Below are 17256 nucleotides of genomic sequence, written 5' to 3'. Positions count from 1 at the left end.
TCTGAAGTCTTTGCTTGAATGTTTGTCTGAAAATAAATTAAGGCAAACTCTAATTAAAAATGAATGAATTAATGATTGAATGAATGATTGAATAAATGAATGAATGAATGAATGAATAAATGAATGAATGAACGATTGAAATACACGTAGGGTAGTGTAGTATATATGATGTATCTGTTCTCAAATGTATGCGTGCATAAGTATGTTAAGTATGTATGTATGTATGTGTATCAGTGTGTGCGTGTGTGTATGTGTGCTAGTGTCTGTATACACAAAAGAATAGTATGAATCCATATTTTGGGCACTACATCAATAAAAAAAATAATAAAATAGCACCAACGACGAACCCGATGGAAATTGTGGCCTGGTAGTCCTCGCAGTTTTTGGTCCAGAGGGCAAGTTTGTCGGCCTTCATGCGCACGTTCACCACAGCCCCACAAATTTCGTCGGAGTAGCTGTCGAAGCCCTCTCCTATCATGGCCAGGAGCTGGTTCCGGTGACGAAATGATGTCGAATGAAGATGATTTTAAAATGGCGACCGAGTTGATAACTCAGTGATTTTGTGATGATGATTTGGCAATGATCAAATGAGAAAGAAGAAAAAATATTGATGATAATGTATGCAGAAGAAACTGCCAACGACCCAACATTCTCGGCAAGAAGTTGTTGTAGTTGTGATATGATGATGATCACATGACAAAAACAACAACATTGACACACACACACACACACACAATAAGTATTTTTAAAACACATAAAAAATGCTTACAGTTTCGAGCCAAAAGCTATCGAGTTCTGTATTTCTCATTCTCTTGTCCATATTTATGATCCATCGGCCGCCTCTGTGATTGCTGGCATCCTCCCACATCGGCTGAACACCATCCTATTAATTAGGCAGATTAGGGAGGTGTAGAAGCAAGGGATTACCAAATTAGGAAAATTAGAAGAACAAATTTTTACTATTTAATCGAATACTCAATTTCAAGTTCTTACCTTAAAGAAAGAGTAGTCACACCCAACATTAATGCAGCTTGGAGGTTGTATGTAGTTGAATAATCTGATTAAAAGTTAATTTAATTGATTAAATTTAATTAGTAAAATTTATTAATACCATTTGTTACTAATTATATTAATACTTATCTATTAAACATCATTAATTCATTATTAACTACAGAATTTACTGAAATATTCAACATTTAAATAAAAAAACAAAATTAAAAAAAGATTAAAAAAAAACATACGCCCAAAAATCCTCTGCTGTATCAATGGCCGCCACTTTTTTTTGTCCCTCCAACCAATCTTTACCCTTCTCTTGTTTGAAATACCAAAGGACCCATCTGTGTTCCAGAGGATGTTTTGAGTATATTTCTCCAGGCAGACTGATCAGGGACGTGTTCTCCTCTGACTGCTGTAACTCTTGGTTTTCTTTAATTACACCATTTATCGTTGTCTGGGGACAGAGAAATAAGTTTGGTTTAAAAATTTTTGTTAGGTTTTATTTTAAAAAAGTTTTAATATTATAATAAATAATTTCTATATAAAATTTAAGTTTCAATGACAAAATTATTTTAAGCGAGGATTTTTTTATCAAAAATAGATTAACTCTTTCTTAAAAGACGCCATTTTACAAAATCACTAATCACACTAACACCAATCAAATGCGCCATTTTAATTAATGAACCTCTTGAAATTCTTACTTAAATCTTTATTTGACGGCAAAATTAAAGGTGTCATAAAATTTAGAAACATCAAACACGTACCTTTTGCATCTCGGAATGATGATTATCAATGAAGTAGCCACGAAATGAACTTTAAATAGCCTAGAAATATTATTCCACTAATTCATCCACTAAATTATCTCGGCAGAACGTAACAAGATTTATTTATTCTTTTATTTATACGACGTTTAATTGCGAAACTTTTAACCAAAGAGTACATATCGACAAAGAACTTAGTTTTTATGAAAATTCTATACTTCGAATTGTATAGTTGTAAATCAGTATAGTTTGAGTATTATTATACTAATTAAATGTAATTATCTTTAAATTAGATTCAATAAAGTTGGAATTAGCAAATTCCGGATCAAGATTTATCTAATTATTTAATTATACAATACACATTTTGACTATATGTTGTTCATAATGTTCTCAGTTCCACAAACACACATACATACACATTGGCCGTCGTGATTGCTTTGTGGTTAAAGTCGTCTGGGTCAGATTTACATGGCGTGCAGTGATGACCGTGTTCGAATGCAACAAAAGTAACCCCACCGATGTTTGTGTGTTGATTTCTCTTAACCATTTGTACATGCACACACGTATGCATACACACATGCATACGTACGTACACACACACATACACACATCACACACATTCATGCAAGATTACGAACAATGATAACATTATATATCCTATAAAATATAACAGTACATTTTTATAAGATCATTTCAAACATCTGCTTGTATCGAATCATAGATAAGATATGTGTGTGTGTGTGTGTGTGTGTGTACCTGTTTGCCCTGTTGTGTACCTGTTTGCCCGGTTTGCCTCTATGCAATAGGCTGATAAGCAGTTGTGTTATCGATCGCCTATATTACACTTTATATTATAATGTAGTATAATGATGATGTATGTAGCGGTCTTGATTTTAAATTTTATTTAGAAATAAATAATAATTATAGAGATACATTCATTTTATTTACATTTCGAAGTTAGAAAAATTAATCTTCATAAAAGTTTTCTAAAATAATTCATTATTAACGAATTTTTTAATATAATTATTTTAAATAAATAAAAGTTAAGAATATTAATCCATTTTTTTCAAACATGGAGTCTTTAAAAAGTGAAATTTCGGATGAGACTGCAAAAAATAATGATGCCACTAGTGAAGGTGATGATGACGAAGAAGATGACGACGATGATGAAGACAAAGATGAATAAATTAGTTTAATCTATCACGTCAAAATTTGTTATAATTTACTAAATATTTCTCTGTATCTATCTATATCTCTCTATATCTTATTAAATCATACTATATCAAGTGATATCATACTATATCGTCATTATTATCTACATCGTCAGCAGTATCTTCCAGAGGCATCATCACATCACATCGCCATCTCGTTTCCCCATTTACACCATCTCCACCATCAGAACTTTTGCTATTAATTCTTCTTCGCCATCATCTTCTCTCACCCACTCATTTCGACAGATTCCATCAACTCCAAAAAACCAGCCCCACAACGGCCAACAACATTAGATATGAAAGCCACAACGACACAGCCAGCAGCACCACCAACAGCCATTGCAGACGACAGCAGTCCAAAAAAAGCGACACGCGCCGACTGCTTGCGACTACTGCGTCAATCTTTCGACGGCTACGACTACAACGGCAACGGCACGGTGGCCCATGAGGAGGTCATGGAAGCCTGGGCCCTCTGCCAGCAAGAGTGGAAGATGCACCTGGATGAAAAAAGATGCGAGTTGGAGGCCACTGTGAGTGAGATGTGGATGGCTGGGAGGGGATTTGGATTTGGATTGTTCTTCTACTACTACTACTACTACTACCACTGCTATTACTACTACTACTACTACTACTACTACTACAACTACAACAACAACTACTACTACTACTGCTACTGCTATTACTACTGCTACTACTACTCCTACTACTACTACTACTACTACTACTACTACTACTACTACTACTACTACTACTACTACTACTACTACTACTACTACTACTGCTATTACTACTGCTACTGCTATTACTACTACTACTACTAAAATAATAATAATAATAATAATTCACAAATCAGATTTTCATGAAAGACATAGACAAAGGAGGCGACGGACAGGTTGATTTCGGCGAGTATGTCAAGTATTTCAGGTACCTCTGGCTTCTAAGTCAGGGCTATGACGTCTGATTATTATTATTATTATTATTATTGTTATTATTATTATTATTATTGTTGTTGTTGTTGTTGTTATTTTTATTATCTGTATCTGTAATATTTTGATTGACTACAACTCGCTACGATATAAGATATGATATGATGTGATATAAGATGTGATATGATAAGATATGATATGATATATGATATGTTATATGATATAAATATCTTTTTCGTAAGATTTTGAGTTAATCGAATGGAGGTTAAAGAGTTGAAAGCGTTTTTTTTTTTCTTCAGAAAATGATTGGTTGTTTTTATTTCAAAAAAGTTGAAAAAATTAAAAAATCAATAAAACGAGTTGTAAATTTATTCTTTCATCGCAAGACATAAGTTAAAGGTATGTGAAGGTGGAGAGATACAGAGAAAAAGTTAGAAAGAGAGAGAGAGAGAGAGAGAGAGTGAGAGAGAGTGAGAGAGAGAGAGAATGAGATACAGAGATAAAAAGAGTTAAATAAAAAAATGCAGATAGATAGAGATAAAGAGTATGATAAATAATTTGAAAAAGTATAGAAAAAGAGAGAGAGAAAGAGAGAGAGAGAGAAAGAGAAGAGAGAGAGAGACGGACAGAGAGAAAGATAAAGAATACTATCAGCAGGAACAAAGACAAGAAAACATCACAATCATCAACATCGTCATCAGCAACTTCGTCACCAGCTAATAAACTGTCACATGATATATGAAATATCAATAAAAAAAACTACAAAGCCAAATGACGTCGATGTGAAATAATAACAACAATAAAAAATTATTATTATTATTATTTTAATTATTATTTTTGCCAATAATAATAATAATTATAATAATAATATTAATATTATCAATAATAATTATTATTTCTGTGAAAAGACTCGAAAAATAGCATGTTTACTTTAACAGTCAAATTTATATTGACACGCAACGCCGCACACGTACACATACACAAAAACACACAAACATAAAAAGAGAAAAACAAAGAGAGAGAGAGAAAAAGCGAGAGAGAGAGAGAGAGAGAAAGAGAGTAAGAAAGAGAGAGAGTGTTCATTTCTTTATTCGAAACTTTCAACTTCGTTAACAACATACGGTGAATAACAACTAATATACTACTACAACTACTGCAATGAGCTCAAAATCAGCAACATCATCATCATCAACAACATCAACAACAACATCAGCAACAACAACAACAACATCAACAACATCAGCAACAGCAATTAAAGAAGCAACATTTTTAGGAACAACAGCACTATCGACAACATCAATATTTGCAGCGTCAGAAGAAACACCTACCAATTCACCGGCGTCTACATCTCATAATTCATCATTTCCAACTGCAGCAACCACAGCAGCTGTTGTAGCAGCAACCACCGCCTCAACAGCAGTAGCAGCAGCAAAACCACCTACATCGCCAACAACCAATCCAAAAGAAATCGTGGTAGAAATTCGCGAATTTCAAACTCCGATGACGACCTCAACCTTTGAAACCATTCCACAGCAACAACAAGCGACACGCGCCGACTGCCTGCGATTACTGCGTCAATCTTTCGACGGCTACGACTACAACGGCAACGGCACGGTGGCCCATGAAGAGGTCAGGGAGGCCTGGGCCCTCTGCCAGCAAGAGTGGAAGATACCCCTTGATGAAAAACGATGCGAGTTGGAGGCCACTGTGAGTGAGATGTGGATGGCTGGGAGGGGATAAGCTGGGAGGGGAGTAGAGATATGGATGTGGATTGTAGAGAGGATGTCGTTTGAGATTGGGATGAGTATTTCGAGAGTGTTTTTAAAGATGTTGATGTGGATCGTGATAGTACTTGTGAGATAAGTTGCATGTTTTTTCATAAATTTTACAAAAATTATCATCAATTCCTAAAAATATAATTGGAAATTGTGCTAGTGTTATTACAAATTTTGCTTAAACTATCAATAAATACACAGAAAGACACTCACAAACACTTACAAACACACACAGACACACACAGACACTCACAAACACTTACAAACACACACATACACACACAGACACTCACAAACACAAACACACACACACACAAACACACAGATATTCATGAAAGACATGGACGTAGAGAGAAAAAACTCGGTGACCTTCCATGATTACGTCATATATTTCCAACACCTCTGGCGAATGAGTCGTGGAGAGCAGGAATAAAAATGAAAATCTAGAAAAAATATATTATGATTATAATTTTTTTATAATTTTAAATATAATTATTGTTAGTAGTAGTAGTAGTAGTAGTAGTAGTAGCAACAACAGCAGCAGTAGTAGTAGAAGTAGTAGTAGTAATAGTAGCAGTAGCAGTAGTAGTAGTAAAATTTTTGTCAGGTTTTCGATTTATTTGTAAAAAATTTTAAACGATTGAACATTTTTTGTTAACTTTAGTTGAATAATTGAATTAATAAATTGAAGTAAATAATTAATTAATAGTTAATTTTTTTAAATAATTGAATTAATAATAATTAATCAATGAAATGGGATTTGCATTTCGTGGAATTGAATTTATAAAATTCACTAAAATAAATGAATGAATTAATTAATTAATGAATTATTGTAATTGAACATACAAAAAGACGAACAAATTGATGAACGAATGAATTGATTCAATAAATGAACGAATGAACGAACGAACGAACGAAAACGCTCACATGTTTGGAAGATAACTTCGACGATATAGCTCAGCTAACTGGTTTAGAAATAAAGTTATAAGAAGTAACTATTGCAAGTAAGAACTGAATGAGGTCGGTGAAGAAGAATGATAATATTAACATCAAACTTGTTAAAAAACAACCAAATTAAATAAATAAAATATCTTTACAATCTTACTAATTATTAACGAGACAACGACAATAACACATCACGTGACGTCACTATACACCTACTATCTTGGAAGCCGGAATCAAAATATTTAAATGAGATTAATTTTGATTCAAAAATATCCTTGTTTGTTTGTTTGTCTGTTTTTCTGTTTGTTTGTGTGTTTGTTTGTCCATTTCATTATCACACCGATGTCATGCTGAAAATTTTTATACACGGCGCTCCATTTTCTAAAATGGCGGCCGATGACGCAACTGGATCTTCTGGTTTTACGTCATCTGCAAACGTCACTTCCGGTATAGCAGCAGTAAGGTGACGTAATGGTTGCTGCTGCGATGCTAGCTGGGATGGTGGAGGTGGTTGTCTGAGGTGGTCGGTGGTGGTTGTGGTGGAAAAGTTGACGGTTCGATGAAGTGGTAGGGTGTTGGTGTTCATGGTCACGTGACTGGGCTTCCCCATGCGACTAAGAGTGCTGTGATGGATGGAAGAAGGTGGAGGAGGGTGAGGAATGTAATTGTTTGGGGTGGATCGAAGGGAACTTGTCAGGGAGAGAGCGTTGTTGGTGGTCGGAGTGATCTGTGTGGTGGTTGTTGCTGGCATGCTCAAGTTGGTCAGTCCCGTTGTTTCCAGAACTGTGCACTCGTTTTGATGCTGGGTATTGTTATTGTTGTTGTGCAAAAGCGGGAGCCCTGTAGACACGTGATCGTCTGAAACGGAACCGGAAGTGACGACTGGTTCGCAGGTAGAGTTGCACGTGATCAGTGCCAGACACTCACCTCTGAAAGCCGTTGAAGAACCCAGAAACAGAAACAGTTTACACGACATGAAGGTATAATGCAGGAGGTAGCAGACAGTTTTGGCCACGATTGTACACGGCCGGTGCTCCACTGGATACGACACAAGCCCTGTCACCTGGAGATCAGTCACCAAAAGGAAGGTCTTGTAGACGAGTTTCGGGAACATGAGAATGGTATGAGCTAGGCAGAGACAGATGAATGTGGAGTGTAATTGGTGGGCAACCCCTGAATCTATGTTGCAGGCCTTCCAAGTGTTGTCGATCTGGCGCACCTAGATTGTGAGCGTGAGAAAAAAAATTGGCGACTGGGTTCATTTTTTTAATTTTTGATAAACTTATATATATTCGTAATTCCTTCAAATTAGTATTTTATTTTTAAAATTTAATTCATATTTTTACGATTCTAAGTAAAAAAAAACTAACAGACCTGATCCTTCCTTCTCAATCTTTTTGTTACAAGCATGACTGCTGACGAGAATACGATGAAATATGGCAGGAGATCAAGCAGAAGCAAATCGACAACCATCAAAATTGTCTTCCTGTAATCCAATCCTGGAAATGACTTTAAAAATTCGGTCGTTAAATTACTTTTCGTTATTTCATCAATTAAATCGAATTTTTTTATATTGAAATTGTAGTTTCGTAACTGAATTAAGAGCAGAACGACCAAAGGATTTTAAACCATTATACCCAAATATCATATCGATTAAACAAAAAGTTGTTTCATCCGATATTTATTAGCATTATATTTATAGAAATAAAATTATGGATAATAATACTCATGGATACTTAAATATGTGTAAAATTATGAATTAAAAGCTCTCAAAAAATACTATCGTCTCCTCTGATTGTTTTGGAGGAAGAGAAGCAGCAGCGGCAACTAGCAGCCTCTCGTCCATAATTTCATTAGCGCAGGTCGGCCTCCCTTGCACATCACTGCTCACCACCTCGTCCATTTCCACCTCACCAAACTTTTCATCATAAACCATGGAATCTCCATCGTTTGCTGTTTGTTTAGCATCGGGGGTGTACACTACGACGGGTGATGTGTAGAGAGAATAGGTCCAAAAACTCGGGCAGTTTACCGACACCGACAGAAAGACAACAGCCAGGACCATGAGTCGGGCCCTGCCAATTTTACAAACCCTCATGAGTCGCTGGGGGTGCTGGTGAACCCAGGCTGTCTCCGCGGCCATCATCACCGTCAACCAGGTGCTCAGTAGGAGGAGGGTGCTCGATATGAAGGGGTAGATCTGGAAGAAGTGTTTGGAATATTTATAAAAATTTTAACGCTAAACGCTGAATATCGGTAACGTTTTTGAGATATTAGATGAGGATGAATTTATATGAGGTTTAGGTAGAAATAACGTCGAACCAACAAACATAAATTTTAATAATTTTCAAACAAACAATAAAAAGCATTACAAATAGGCACACACACCTATTAAAACTCAGCCAGAAACATTCTCAGCAAGCACGTACAGGCAGGCGTGCATTGAGTGCATGTTAAAGATTTTGCTGACCTTGCAGAGGACAAGAGAAGATGCGACAATAATCTCCCGGACGTTGGTGTTTGTGGCCAGACGCATCCACTCCATGCCACAGCGCAACCACACGACTATGATGTCGATCAGAAGCGAGAGAAGCACATAGAGGCCGGTCGACAGCACGCCTGTGTACAAACGCTTCAAGACGATTATGGCCACTAGGTTTCCTGTATTTGAAATATTGATGGATGACAATGAGCAATCAATCAATCAATTAGCTATTTCCGCGATGTTCAACAGCGCTCCTCAATGAATTTTGAAAACAGATGGGTCTTGAGATCCGCTCTGAACTTGGCAAGTGATGGAGAAGTAGTCAGAGAAGTAGTCAGAGAAGTAAGTAAAGAGTTCCAGAGAAAAGGACCAGAAAAAGCAAAAGCAGATTTGGCAAAAGAGTGTTTAACACGAGTTAAGAAAAAGCGAGAAGAAGAAGACGATCGTAAACCGGGGCGTTTAGGTTCAATTAATATATCTGATAAATACTTAGGAAATAATTTAGATTGAGACTTATACATGAACGTGCAAATTTTAAAAATTATTCTATATTTTATAGGTAGCCAGTGCAAGAGAACAAGATATGGAGATATATGAGAAAAGAAAGGGGCACGAGCAACTAGACGAGCAGCAGAGTTAAAAACTTTACTTAAAGGATAGAGTATAGAATCAGGAAAACCATAGAAGAAGGAGAAGAGTAGGATCATCAAGAAAAGGCAAAAGTTTTTTTATTTTACGTAGATGAAAGTAAGAGCTTCTAGCAACACTATTAATCTGAGAAGAGAGAAACATAGTAGAATCAAAGATAAAACCTAGACTACGAAAATTATGAGAGACATCAAGAGTTTTAGAATCAGGTAAGATAATAGGAGGAATAGTAATAGAGTGTTTAGATTTATTAAAACAAATTAATTCAAACTTAGAAGGATTAAGTTTAAGACACATAGAGTCAGACCAATCGATAATTGAAGAAAGACATAGAAATAAATTATGAAGAACACTATTGAGATTAGATGGAGGAAAAGAAGTATAAATGTAAGAATCATCAGCATATAGTTGACTAGAGAAAGAAAAGTTATTAATAATACGAGGTAGTTCAGAAGTATAGAGTATAAATAAAAGAGGGCCAAGGATAGAACCCTGAGGTACCCCGAAAGTAAGAGTAGAGGAGTTAGAAGTAGAATTATTGAGAACAACAGAAGAAAAACGATTACAGAGATAAGAAGAAAACCAAGATAGACAAGAATCAGTAATATTAAAAGAAAGATGCAGCAGTCTCAAGAGAATAGTATGGTCAACAGTATCAAAAGCTGAGGAAAAGTCAAGAGCAATGATGATGGTGTCTTCAATGTTGTGGCTGCTGCTGGTGGTGATAAACGAAATTCTATGCAAAATATGTTAGAGAATTCAGGTTTTTAAATAAATTTGGTAGTTCACTTATCTATTTTTAAATTATTTCCGGATTGAATTTGACTACATGGAAATTTAATCGCCTAAGTTTTAAGACTATACTCAATATCCCATTATATTTTAGACGAATATTAAACCAACTGACTCTCGAAAAAAATCAACAACGGTTGCAAACCAATTCAAATTCAAAAACTCAGCGACAGAACGACAGTAAAATACTGACCAACTGTACAGATAGCCAGCAGACCGGGTATCAAATAGACAAGAGCAGTACTGATGTCATGGATGTGGTTGATGATGTTCTCGGGCCAGAGTCTGCCCATGGGAGGAGGAGGATGAAATGCCGGAAGGATGCAGTCGTCGATCGAGTAAGCTATCACAACCGGTTCAACCATTTCCGGCGAGTATATGTCGCCGCTTTCGTCCTCCATTTTTTTATTGGAAATTTTTTTGGTAAAAATACTTTAGCTGGCAGAAATTTAAAATTAGTCGGGGGCGATTAATTACGTTAATTTCATTTAAAGACGTGTTATAGCTGCTGATTGCAAACTTTCTTCTGGAATAAAACTGCGATTGCCATGCTACGATTAGGCGATTGAAATAAACTCCAACGCGATATGTGCTGATGAAAATGTGAGATTTTGTCTCACAATGTTTCACGTCAAACGAATCAACTGCAAAATTAGACAACAGCCGACTAAAATGTACGCTCGATAGCTTTTCAACATCGTAATCATCATCACTACCAAAACCACAATCATCGTCATCATCATCCGCATCATTTTCGCAACAACAACATCATCGACATCTTTCTCTCTCTCTCTCATCATCAACATCTCTTAAATTATGCCTGCATGGGCTTTCCATAGCCAGCCTCCGCACATCGTCCTGTTGTCAGCAACGCGGCGACTGTACAACCGTGAGAGAGAGAGAGAGAGGAGAGAGAGAAAGAGAAGCTAAAGAAAGAGTAGGAAATGTATGTACACAAGTTCTGCGCGGTACATGCAAGTTTGTATGGAGACAGACGCCAGCCAAGTTTCCTCCGTGTCATATGTTCAATGTAGATGAAAACGAACGTTGATAAATTAAATTCATTCAGTCAATTATTGACGTGTCTCTGCATCTGGCGACCGTCAATCGATCCCTTACTCGTTCATTCATTCATTTATTCAATCATTCATTCATTCTTTCGTCCATTCATTCATTTATCTATCCATATATCTATTCATCCATGCGGCTATTATAAATGCATTCATTCATTCATTCATTCATTCAATACGGCAATTTTTCAGTTTTTCGTTTTCCCATTCATATCTTCTGCAACTATTGACCCCTAAGAATTAGACAAAAACTAGAATACATGAAGCAATACTGTGCACACTTAGAATAATTTTTCTTCCTCTCTGGTTTTCTCTCTCTCTCTCTCTCTTTCTACCTATCTCTCTCTCTTTTTCTCAGTGTATCGGAATTTTTGTCATTTACCCACATATTCTTAACTTCCATCTCATACGTTCTCTCTCTCTCTCTCTTCTTTTCATAAAATTTTTACTTTCATCAATTTAGGAGACATCAAGTTAGCGAATCTCAATCATTTATAAACACATCGTATATATATATATATATATATATATATATATATATATATATATATATATATATATACAAATTTTACAATAAATTGATGTTAATAAAATCAGTTTTTTTTAATAAAAAAAAAAAAAAATAAAATAACAATAATATTAATATAATTATTATCTATATATAATAATAATATCATATCGATATAGACTCTTAAAGTTTATAAAAAGATTACAAAGAAAGTGTACATATATGTGTGCTTAGCTGTGTGTATGTGTGTGTTTGTTTGTCTGTGCATTCGTGTGTGTGTGTGTGTGTGTGTGTGATGGGTGCTGGTGTGTGCGTGCGTGTGTAGAATAAAAGACAAACAAAGAAATAAAAGAATGAGTGATAGTATATAATATATAAATAATTATCTCGTGAAAACAGGTAATGAGAAAATATACACAATAATATATATATATATATTTAATGGTTGCTATTCTTATAACAACATAGAAATCGACTTTTAAAAAGTAATACGCTACAAAAACGGATATATATATACATGCGTGTGTGTATGTGTGTGTCGGTCCGTGTTCAAAAGCAATAAATATTAGAATATATATCGAATGATTGAATGAACGAACGAGCCAAGAAATAAAAACGAACGACGAAAAATAGATTAAGGCGTACAACTAATCACACAGACACACACACATTTACTTTTGTATATACATATAATAAGATTTATCAATCAATCAAATTATTATTCAATCAATCAATCAATCATCAATCAATTATAAAACAAACTATAAAAACATTTTGTAATAAAAATAATAGCAAATTTTATGACAAATTATAAAGATATCCTTATATAATAGATTGCGTATAATGAATAAAAATAAACGAATGTTTAAACTGAATGTTATATACATGTGTGTGTGTGTGTGTGTGTGTGTGTGTGTGTATGTGTGTGTGTATGTGTGAATGTGTACGAGTCGTATAGATTTCACTTCATTATCATAGAAAAAGTAAAGTATACATGTAAAAACACTGTGCTAATTAAGTAATAAAGCTGTTAAACTTGTTAGTCAATAACTTATGTAGACACACACACACACACACATATATAAGCACACACACACATATTTGCACACATACGCATACCAACACACAAACGAAGATACAAACAGAGGTACAGAAACACGCATCGTCGTCAATATTATGAAAACATTAAAGCGACAAAAACCACCCAAGCAGACTAGAGTTCTAATTTATTCCGCAATGCCCACTCAGTCGTCCGGACGGACAGCTGGCAACAAACGGAAGCTACTCTACTACGGATTTACGTACCTGGGATCTTCGTTCGAAAACAAAAAATTTTCATAACACAGATTAAGGACGACAAAAATCTTAAAAAATGGTTTGAATAATGGATAGATTGCAAGTTAATTGATTACAGTAAATCTATCTATTGAAAATGAAGTTTCGTTTACTCTCTCTCTCCCTCTCTATCTCTCTCGCTTCTTTTGACAAAATTTGTTTGGTAATTAATTACATGTTTTATTCATTTCTGCATGTAATTATGTTTCGTTCATTTGTTCATTCACAGGTTCATTCAATCATTTATTCGTTCAATCATTTATTCACCAATGCATTCAATCATTCTTATATTTATTTATTCATCCCATTCGTCACAAAGGTATTCATTGAAACATTCATAAATTAAATTTCCCATACACTTATTTGTTCGTTCCTTTATCCATCTATCATTTCATTCATTCATTCATTCATTCATTCATTCATTCATTCATTCATTCATTCATTCATTCACTCATTCATTCATTCATCCATCTATCTATCCATCCATTCATTCATTCATTCATAAAAATGGATTATTTTGCTGTGGATAATTCTGCATGAGCACAAATGCTTGACTCTGATTTGCCGGTAAGATAGGCTGAACTTGACCAATGGGAGTCGACCAAATGTTACTAGGGCCGCCGCCATGGGCTGCAGTAGGCAACGAAGCTGCCATTTGATTGGCCGTCGCCTGACGAGTATTCAGTGACGTCATCATGAATGGATTGGCTATTGCTGTAATATAATAATAAAAGTAAAATTTCTCAATGTTCTTATCATCACAACCAATAAAGGGAAAATAAACAAAAGAACAACTAACAACGACAAACAAACATGCCAACAGCAACAAACACACAAACAACAACAAACACAGCAACAACAACAAACACAGCAACAACGACAACCACAGCAACAACGAAAAACACACAGACAACGACAAACACACCAACAACAAACATACCAACAACGACAAACACACCAACAACAAACACAACAAAATTCCAACTAGATGGAGGAGGCTTGGATATCAGATCATTGAGATTAACGAGATTGGAATTCTCGCCAAGAAAGTCCTCGACCGACTTCATCTTCTTTTTCGATTGGTCATCTTTCGAACCGTCAGCCAATGAGCTGCCAGTACTCCACACTGTCCCGGATAGAAGGTCCTCTGTGATTGGTAAATTTGAATTTATTAATTTCAAGATTGGTCAATTTGAATTTATTAATTTCATGATTGGTCTATTTGAATGAATCGAAAAATGAAAAACTCAACCTCCCAATCTACCAAACGGATCGTTACTCATCGAGTTGACATCGACAGCGTTCAACTTGTCGACATCTTCGTCCAATTTCGCCAGTGGACGGTTGCAGAGAAGATCGAATTCATCATCTATTTGGTCTTTGTTGCTGCTGTTGTTGTTGTTGTGCTGCTGTTGTTTGCATGTTGCTGCTGGTGTTCTTGGATGGGGAGGTCCAAGAAGCTGGTAAAAGAAAGTTTCGCAAATGGTGAAAAAGATGGAAAACGAAAATATTATTTGATACAAACACACGCATACAAACAAAAAATCATACACATCTACACACACACACACAAACACACACACAAACAAACAAACAATCATACCCTAACAATCAGCAACAACCCTAACCATTAGCAACAGAAGAACTAGACCACGGATCACTAGCAGGTAAACCCCAGGGATCAGAAGCCGGCTGCTGTTGATGGTTATTCGAAAGGTTATTCGAGGTCGGTGAACTCCAAGGGTCAAGGTTTAATGCTGCTGGAGCTGCTGCTGTATGGTGAAGATTCGAATCCCAGGTTAGTGACGATGGTAGAAACGACGATGATGACGTCTGCTGGGATGATGATGATGATGGAGGTGATAGCTGTTTGATAGGGGATGAGAAAAGAAAAGATGACGCTTGCTGCTGCTGCTGCTGCTGGGAAGCTGCTGCAGATGATGATGGTGGGGGAGGTGACGAGATGCGAACTTGCTCAGTGAAGTCGTCATTGAAGGTCTGCAGGGTCTTCTGGAACTGCATCAACGAAATGAAGGATGATGATTGGTCAATGACCTGGTACTTAGTTCATTCGTTCATCCGTCTGTCTACTCATTCATTTTTTACCTTCCTTCATTCATTCATTCTTTCTTTCATTCAACCAGCCATCCATCCTTCCATCTGACCTCTGAACTTATCTTCTTACTCTCCTCCAGCGCCATCTGCAGTTTGAACTCATCCTCCTTCCTTCTTTTCATCTCCCCTTCGTGCTCCTCCTTGCCTGTGAATGAATGAGTGAATGAATGGAAAAATGAGTGAGTGAATGAAAGAGAGAATAAATGAATGAAGAGAGCAATCATTACTCTAAACTTCACAACAATATAATCATCATTAATGTATTCAGCATCGTCAGTCGTTGTCACTCCCATAATCATCATCACCACCATTATCACCACCACAATCATCACCATCATCATCTTACTCATGGCTAGTGCTAGCTGCAGTTGCAGATCCTCCTCTCCAAAACTGGATGGACGGACAGCTTCAAACTCCGAACTGAGCTGTGGGGCATTTGATGTGCTTCGAGCTGATTGGTTAGTTGATTGGTTAATTAATTGATTGGTTGATTGATTTAATTGATTAATTGGTTGATTGATTAATTAATTAATTGGTTGAATGATTGATTTAATTGATTTGTTGTCTGATTGATTGATTAGATGGTTACCTGATGAAGATAGATATCTATCAGATGTTGAATGGGTCATTTTTCTGGAGGTCATCTAATAAAAATAATAATAAAAAGAATAATAATAATAAAAAGAATAATAATAATAATAATATCCATCATCTTAATTCCAATCCACATATAAACCCACCCCTAATCCTGAAGATTGTGCTAATCTTTCCTTGGCTGCCAGGGCCTTTGATCTTTCGTTCTTAAATCTCTCATTATCTCTCAACAAAGATACAAATTGTTTCGATTTTTCTCTGATGCTGGCTCCGTAATCTTTGCCCTCTTCAAAGTGCTGGAATTCCCCGAGTAGCTATTTTTTAGAATTCGTAAATTATTTAGGGGTATTTTTTCAAATATTTTTGTGTATTTTAATTATTTACATTAAATTTTCATTAAAATTTTATTATTTCACTTTCATTCTAATTTGGCAAAAATGACTGCCAAATTGTTATGAATAAGAAATCTTCTAGAAATTTAAATATGGATTTATCAGTTTAACTTAAATTACACACATACATAAGTATTTATAAAAAATGAGTGAATATTTACTAATGCCACCCTACATATACATGTTAATTAATATTAATATAGTAATTTAGTAATCTAGAAAGTCAAATTTTGCCATAACTTTTACTCTAATTTACCTAATTAAACCAAATTTTAAAAAACCTGCAAGGTGTGTATATGAGATTTACAATTCTCAGCCACCTGGTGGGCCCCAACTTTTGACAAATATTCCAACAAATTCAGAGCTTTCAAAACATGCCTCCAATTTTTTCCCTGATCACTAATTCGCTTCCAGATCATGTTCATAATTTCAGGCAGCGCAATGGAGCTGTGCGTTAACTCAGCAATTTCGTTCAATAGTGTCGTGGCTGGGCCCCACGGATCGTTCGACGTGGCCTCCCTAACCTTCACCTCTGCAGGTGTGTAGTTCTTGACAACGTTTTTAATGGTGCGATGAATAGGCATTTCGTTCGGTTCTTAAATATTGAAACTTTTAAATTTTTATATTTTATTTATAATTTTGATTTTACTTTTGTCAAAAATTCAAAAAAGACACAGACGAACAGGAACAAACTGAAGAAGAC

At 35.5% G+C, this 17256-nt stretch overlaps 4 protein-coding genes across 4 annotated transcripts in view; 1 reads left to right on the top strand and 3 right to left on the bottom strand.

The window, feature by feature from the left end:
- HELRODRAFT_163185 (hypothetical protein) overlaps positions 1–1769 on the bottom strand; it is a gene marked incomplete at both ends in the record, with an annotated part of 2165 nt that extends 396 nt beyond the window's left edge. Inside the window, 6 exons of the mRNA XM_009027134.1 lie at positions 1–26; positions 348–487; positions 770–883; positions 994–1057; positions 1242–1450; positions 1761–1769. The exon at positions 1–26 is cut by the window's left edge and continues 29 nt beyond it. Of these exons, the coding sequence (XP_009025382.1) occupies positions 1–26; positions 348–487; positions 770–883; positions 994–1057; positions 1242–1450; positions 1761–1769 (562 nt within the window). The remainder of the gene's footprint in view (positions 27–347; positions 488–769; positions 884–993; positions 1058–1241; positions 1451–1760) is intronic.
- Positions 1770–2829: 1060 nt separating this feature from the next.
- Positions 2830–6102, top strand: HELRODRAFT_163184 (hypothetical protein; the record flags this gene model as incomplete). The annotated part of the gene is made up of 6 exons (XM_009027133.1): positions 2830–2893; positions 3215–3498; positions 3822–3892; positions 4281–4324; positions 5360–5601; positions 5995–6102. 6 exons carry the CDS (start codon positions 2830–2832, stop codon positions 6100–6102), a joined length of 813 nt encoding a protein of 270 aa, XP_009025381.1.
- Positions 6103–6475: 373 nt separating this feature from the next.
- On the bottom strand, positions 6476–10940 carry HELRODRAFT_189125 (hypothetical protein; the record flags this gene model as incomplete). The annotated part of the gene is made up of 6 exons (XM_009027132.1): positions 6476–7833; positions 7989–8123; positions 8395–8814; positions 9085–9275; positions 10239–10409; positions 10733–10940. The coding sequence occupies 6 exons, from the start codon at positions 10938–10940 to the stop codon at positions 6949–6951; spliced, it is 2010 nt and encodes a 669-aa protein (XP_009025380.1). The 3' UTR covers positions 6476–6948.
- A 2318-nt stretch (positions 10941–13258) lies between these two features.
- On the bottom strand, positions 13259–17137 carry HELRODRAFT_107328 (hypothetical protein; the record flags this gene model as incomplete). Its single annotated transcript, XM_009027131.1, has 7 exons — positions 13259–14166; positions 14438–14599; positions 15081–15357; positions 15594–15712; positions 15914–16018; positions 16304–16475; positions 16835–17137. 7 exons carry the CDS (start codon positions 17135–17137, stop codon positions 13952–13954), a joined length of 1353 nt encoding a protein of 450 aa, XP_009025379.1. The 3' UTR covers positions 13259–13951.
- Between the last annotated feature and the right edge of the window lie 119 nt (positions 17138–17256).

This window comes from Helobdella robusta, assembly GCF_000326865.2.
Source record: "Helobdella robusta unplaced genomic scaffold HELROscaffold_5, whole genome shotgun sequence".
In the NCBI taxonomy this organism is placed as follows: domain Eukaryota; kingdom Metazoa; phylum Annelida; class Clitellata; order Rhynchobdellida; family Glossiphoniidae; genus Helobdella; species Helobdella robusta.
This window is presented reverse-complemented; position numbering and strand designations above follow the sequence as displayed.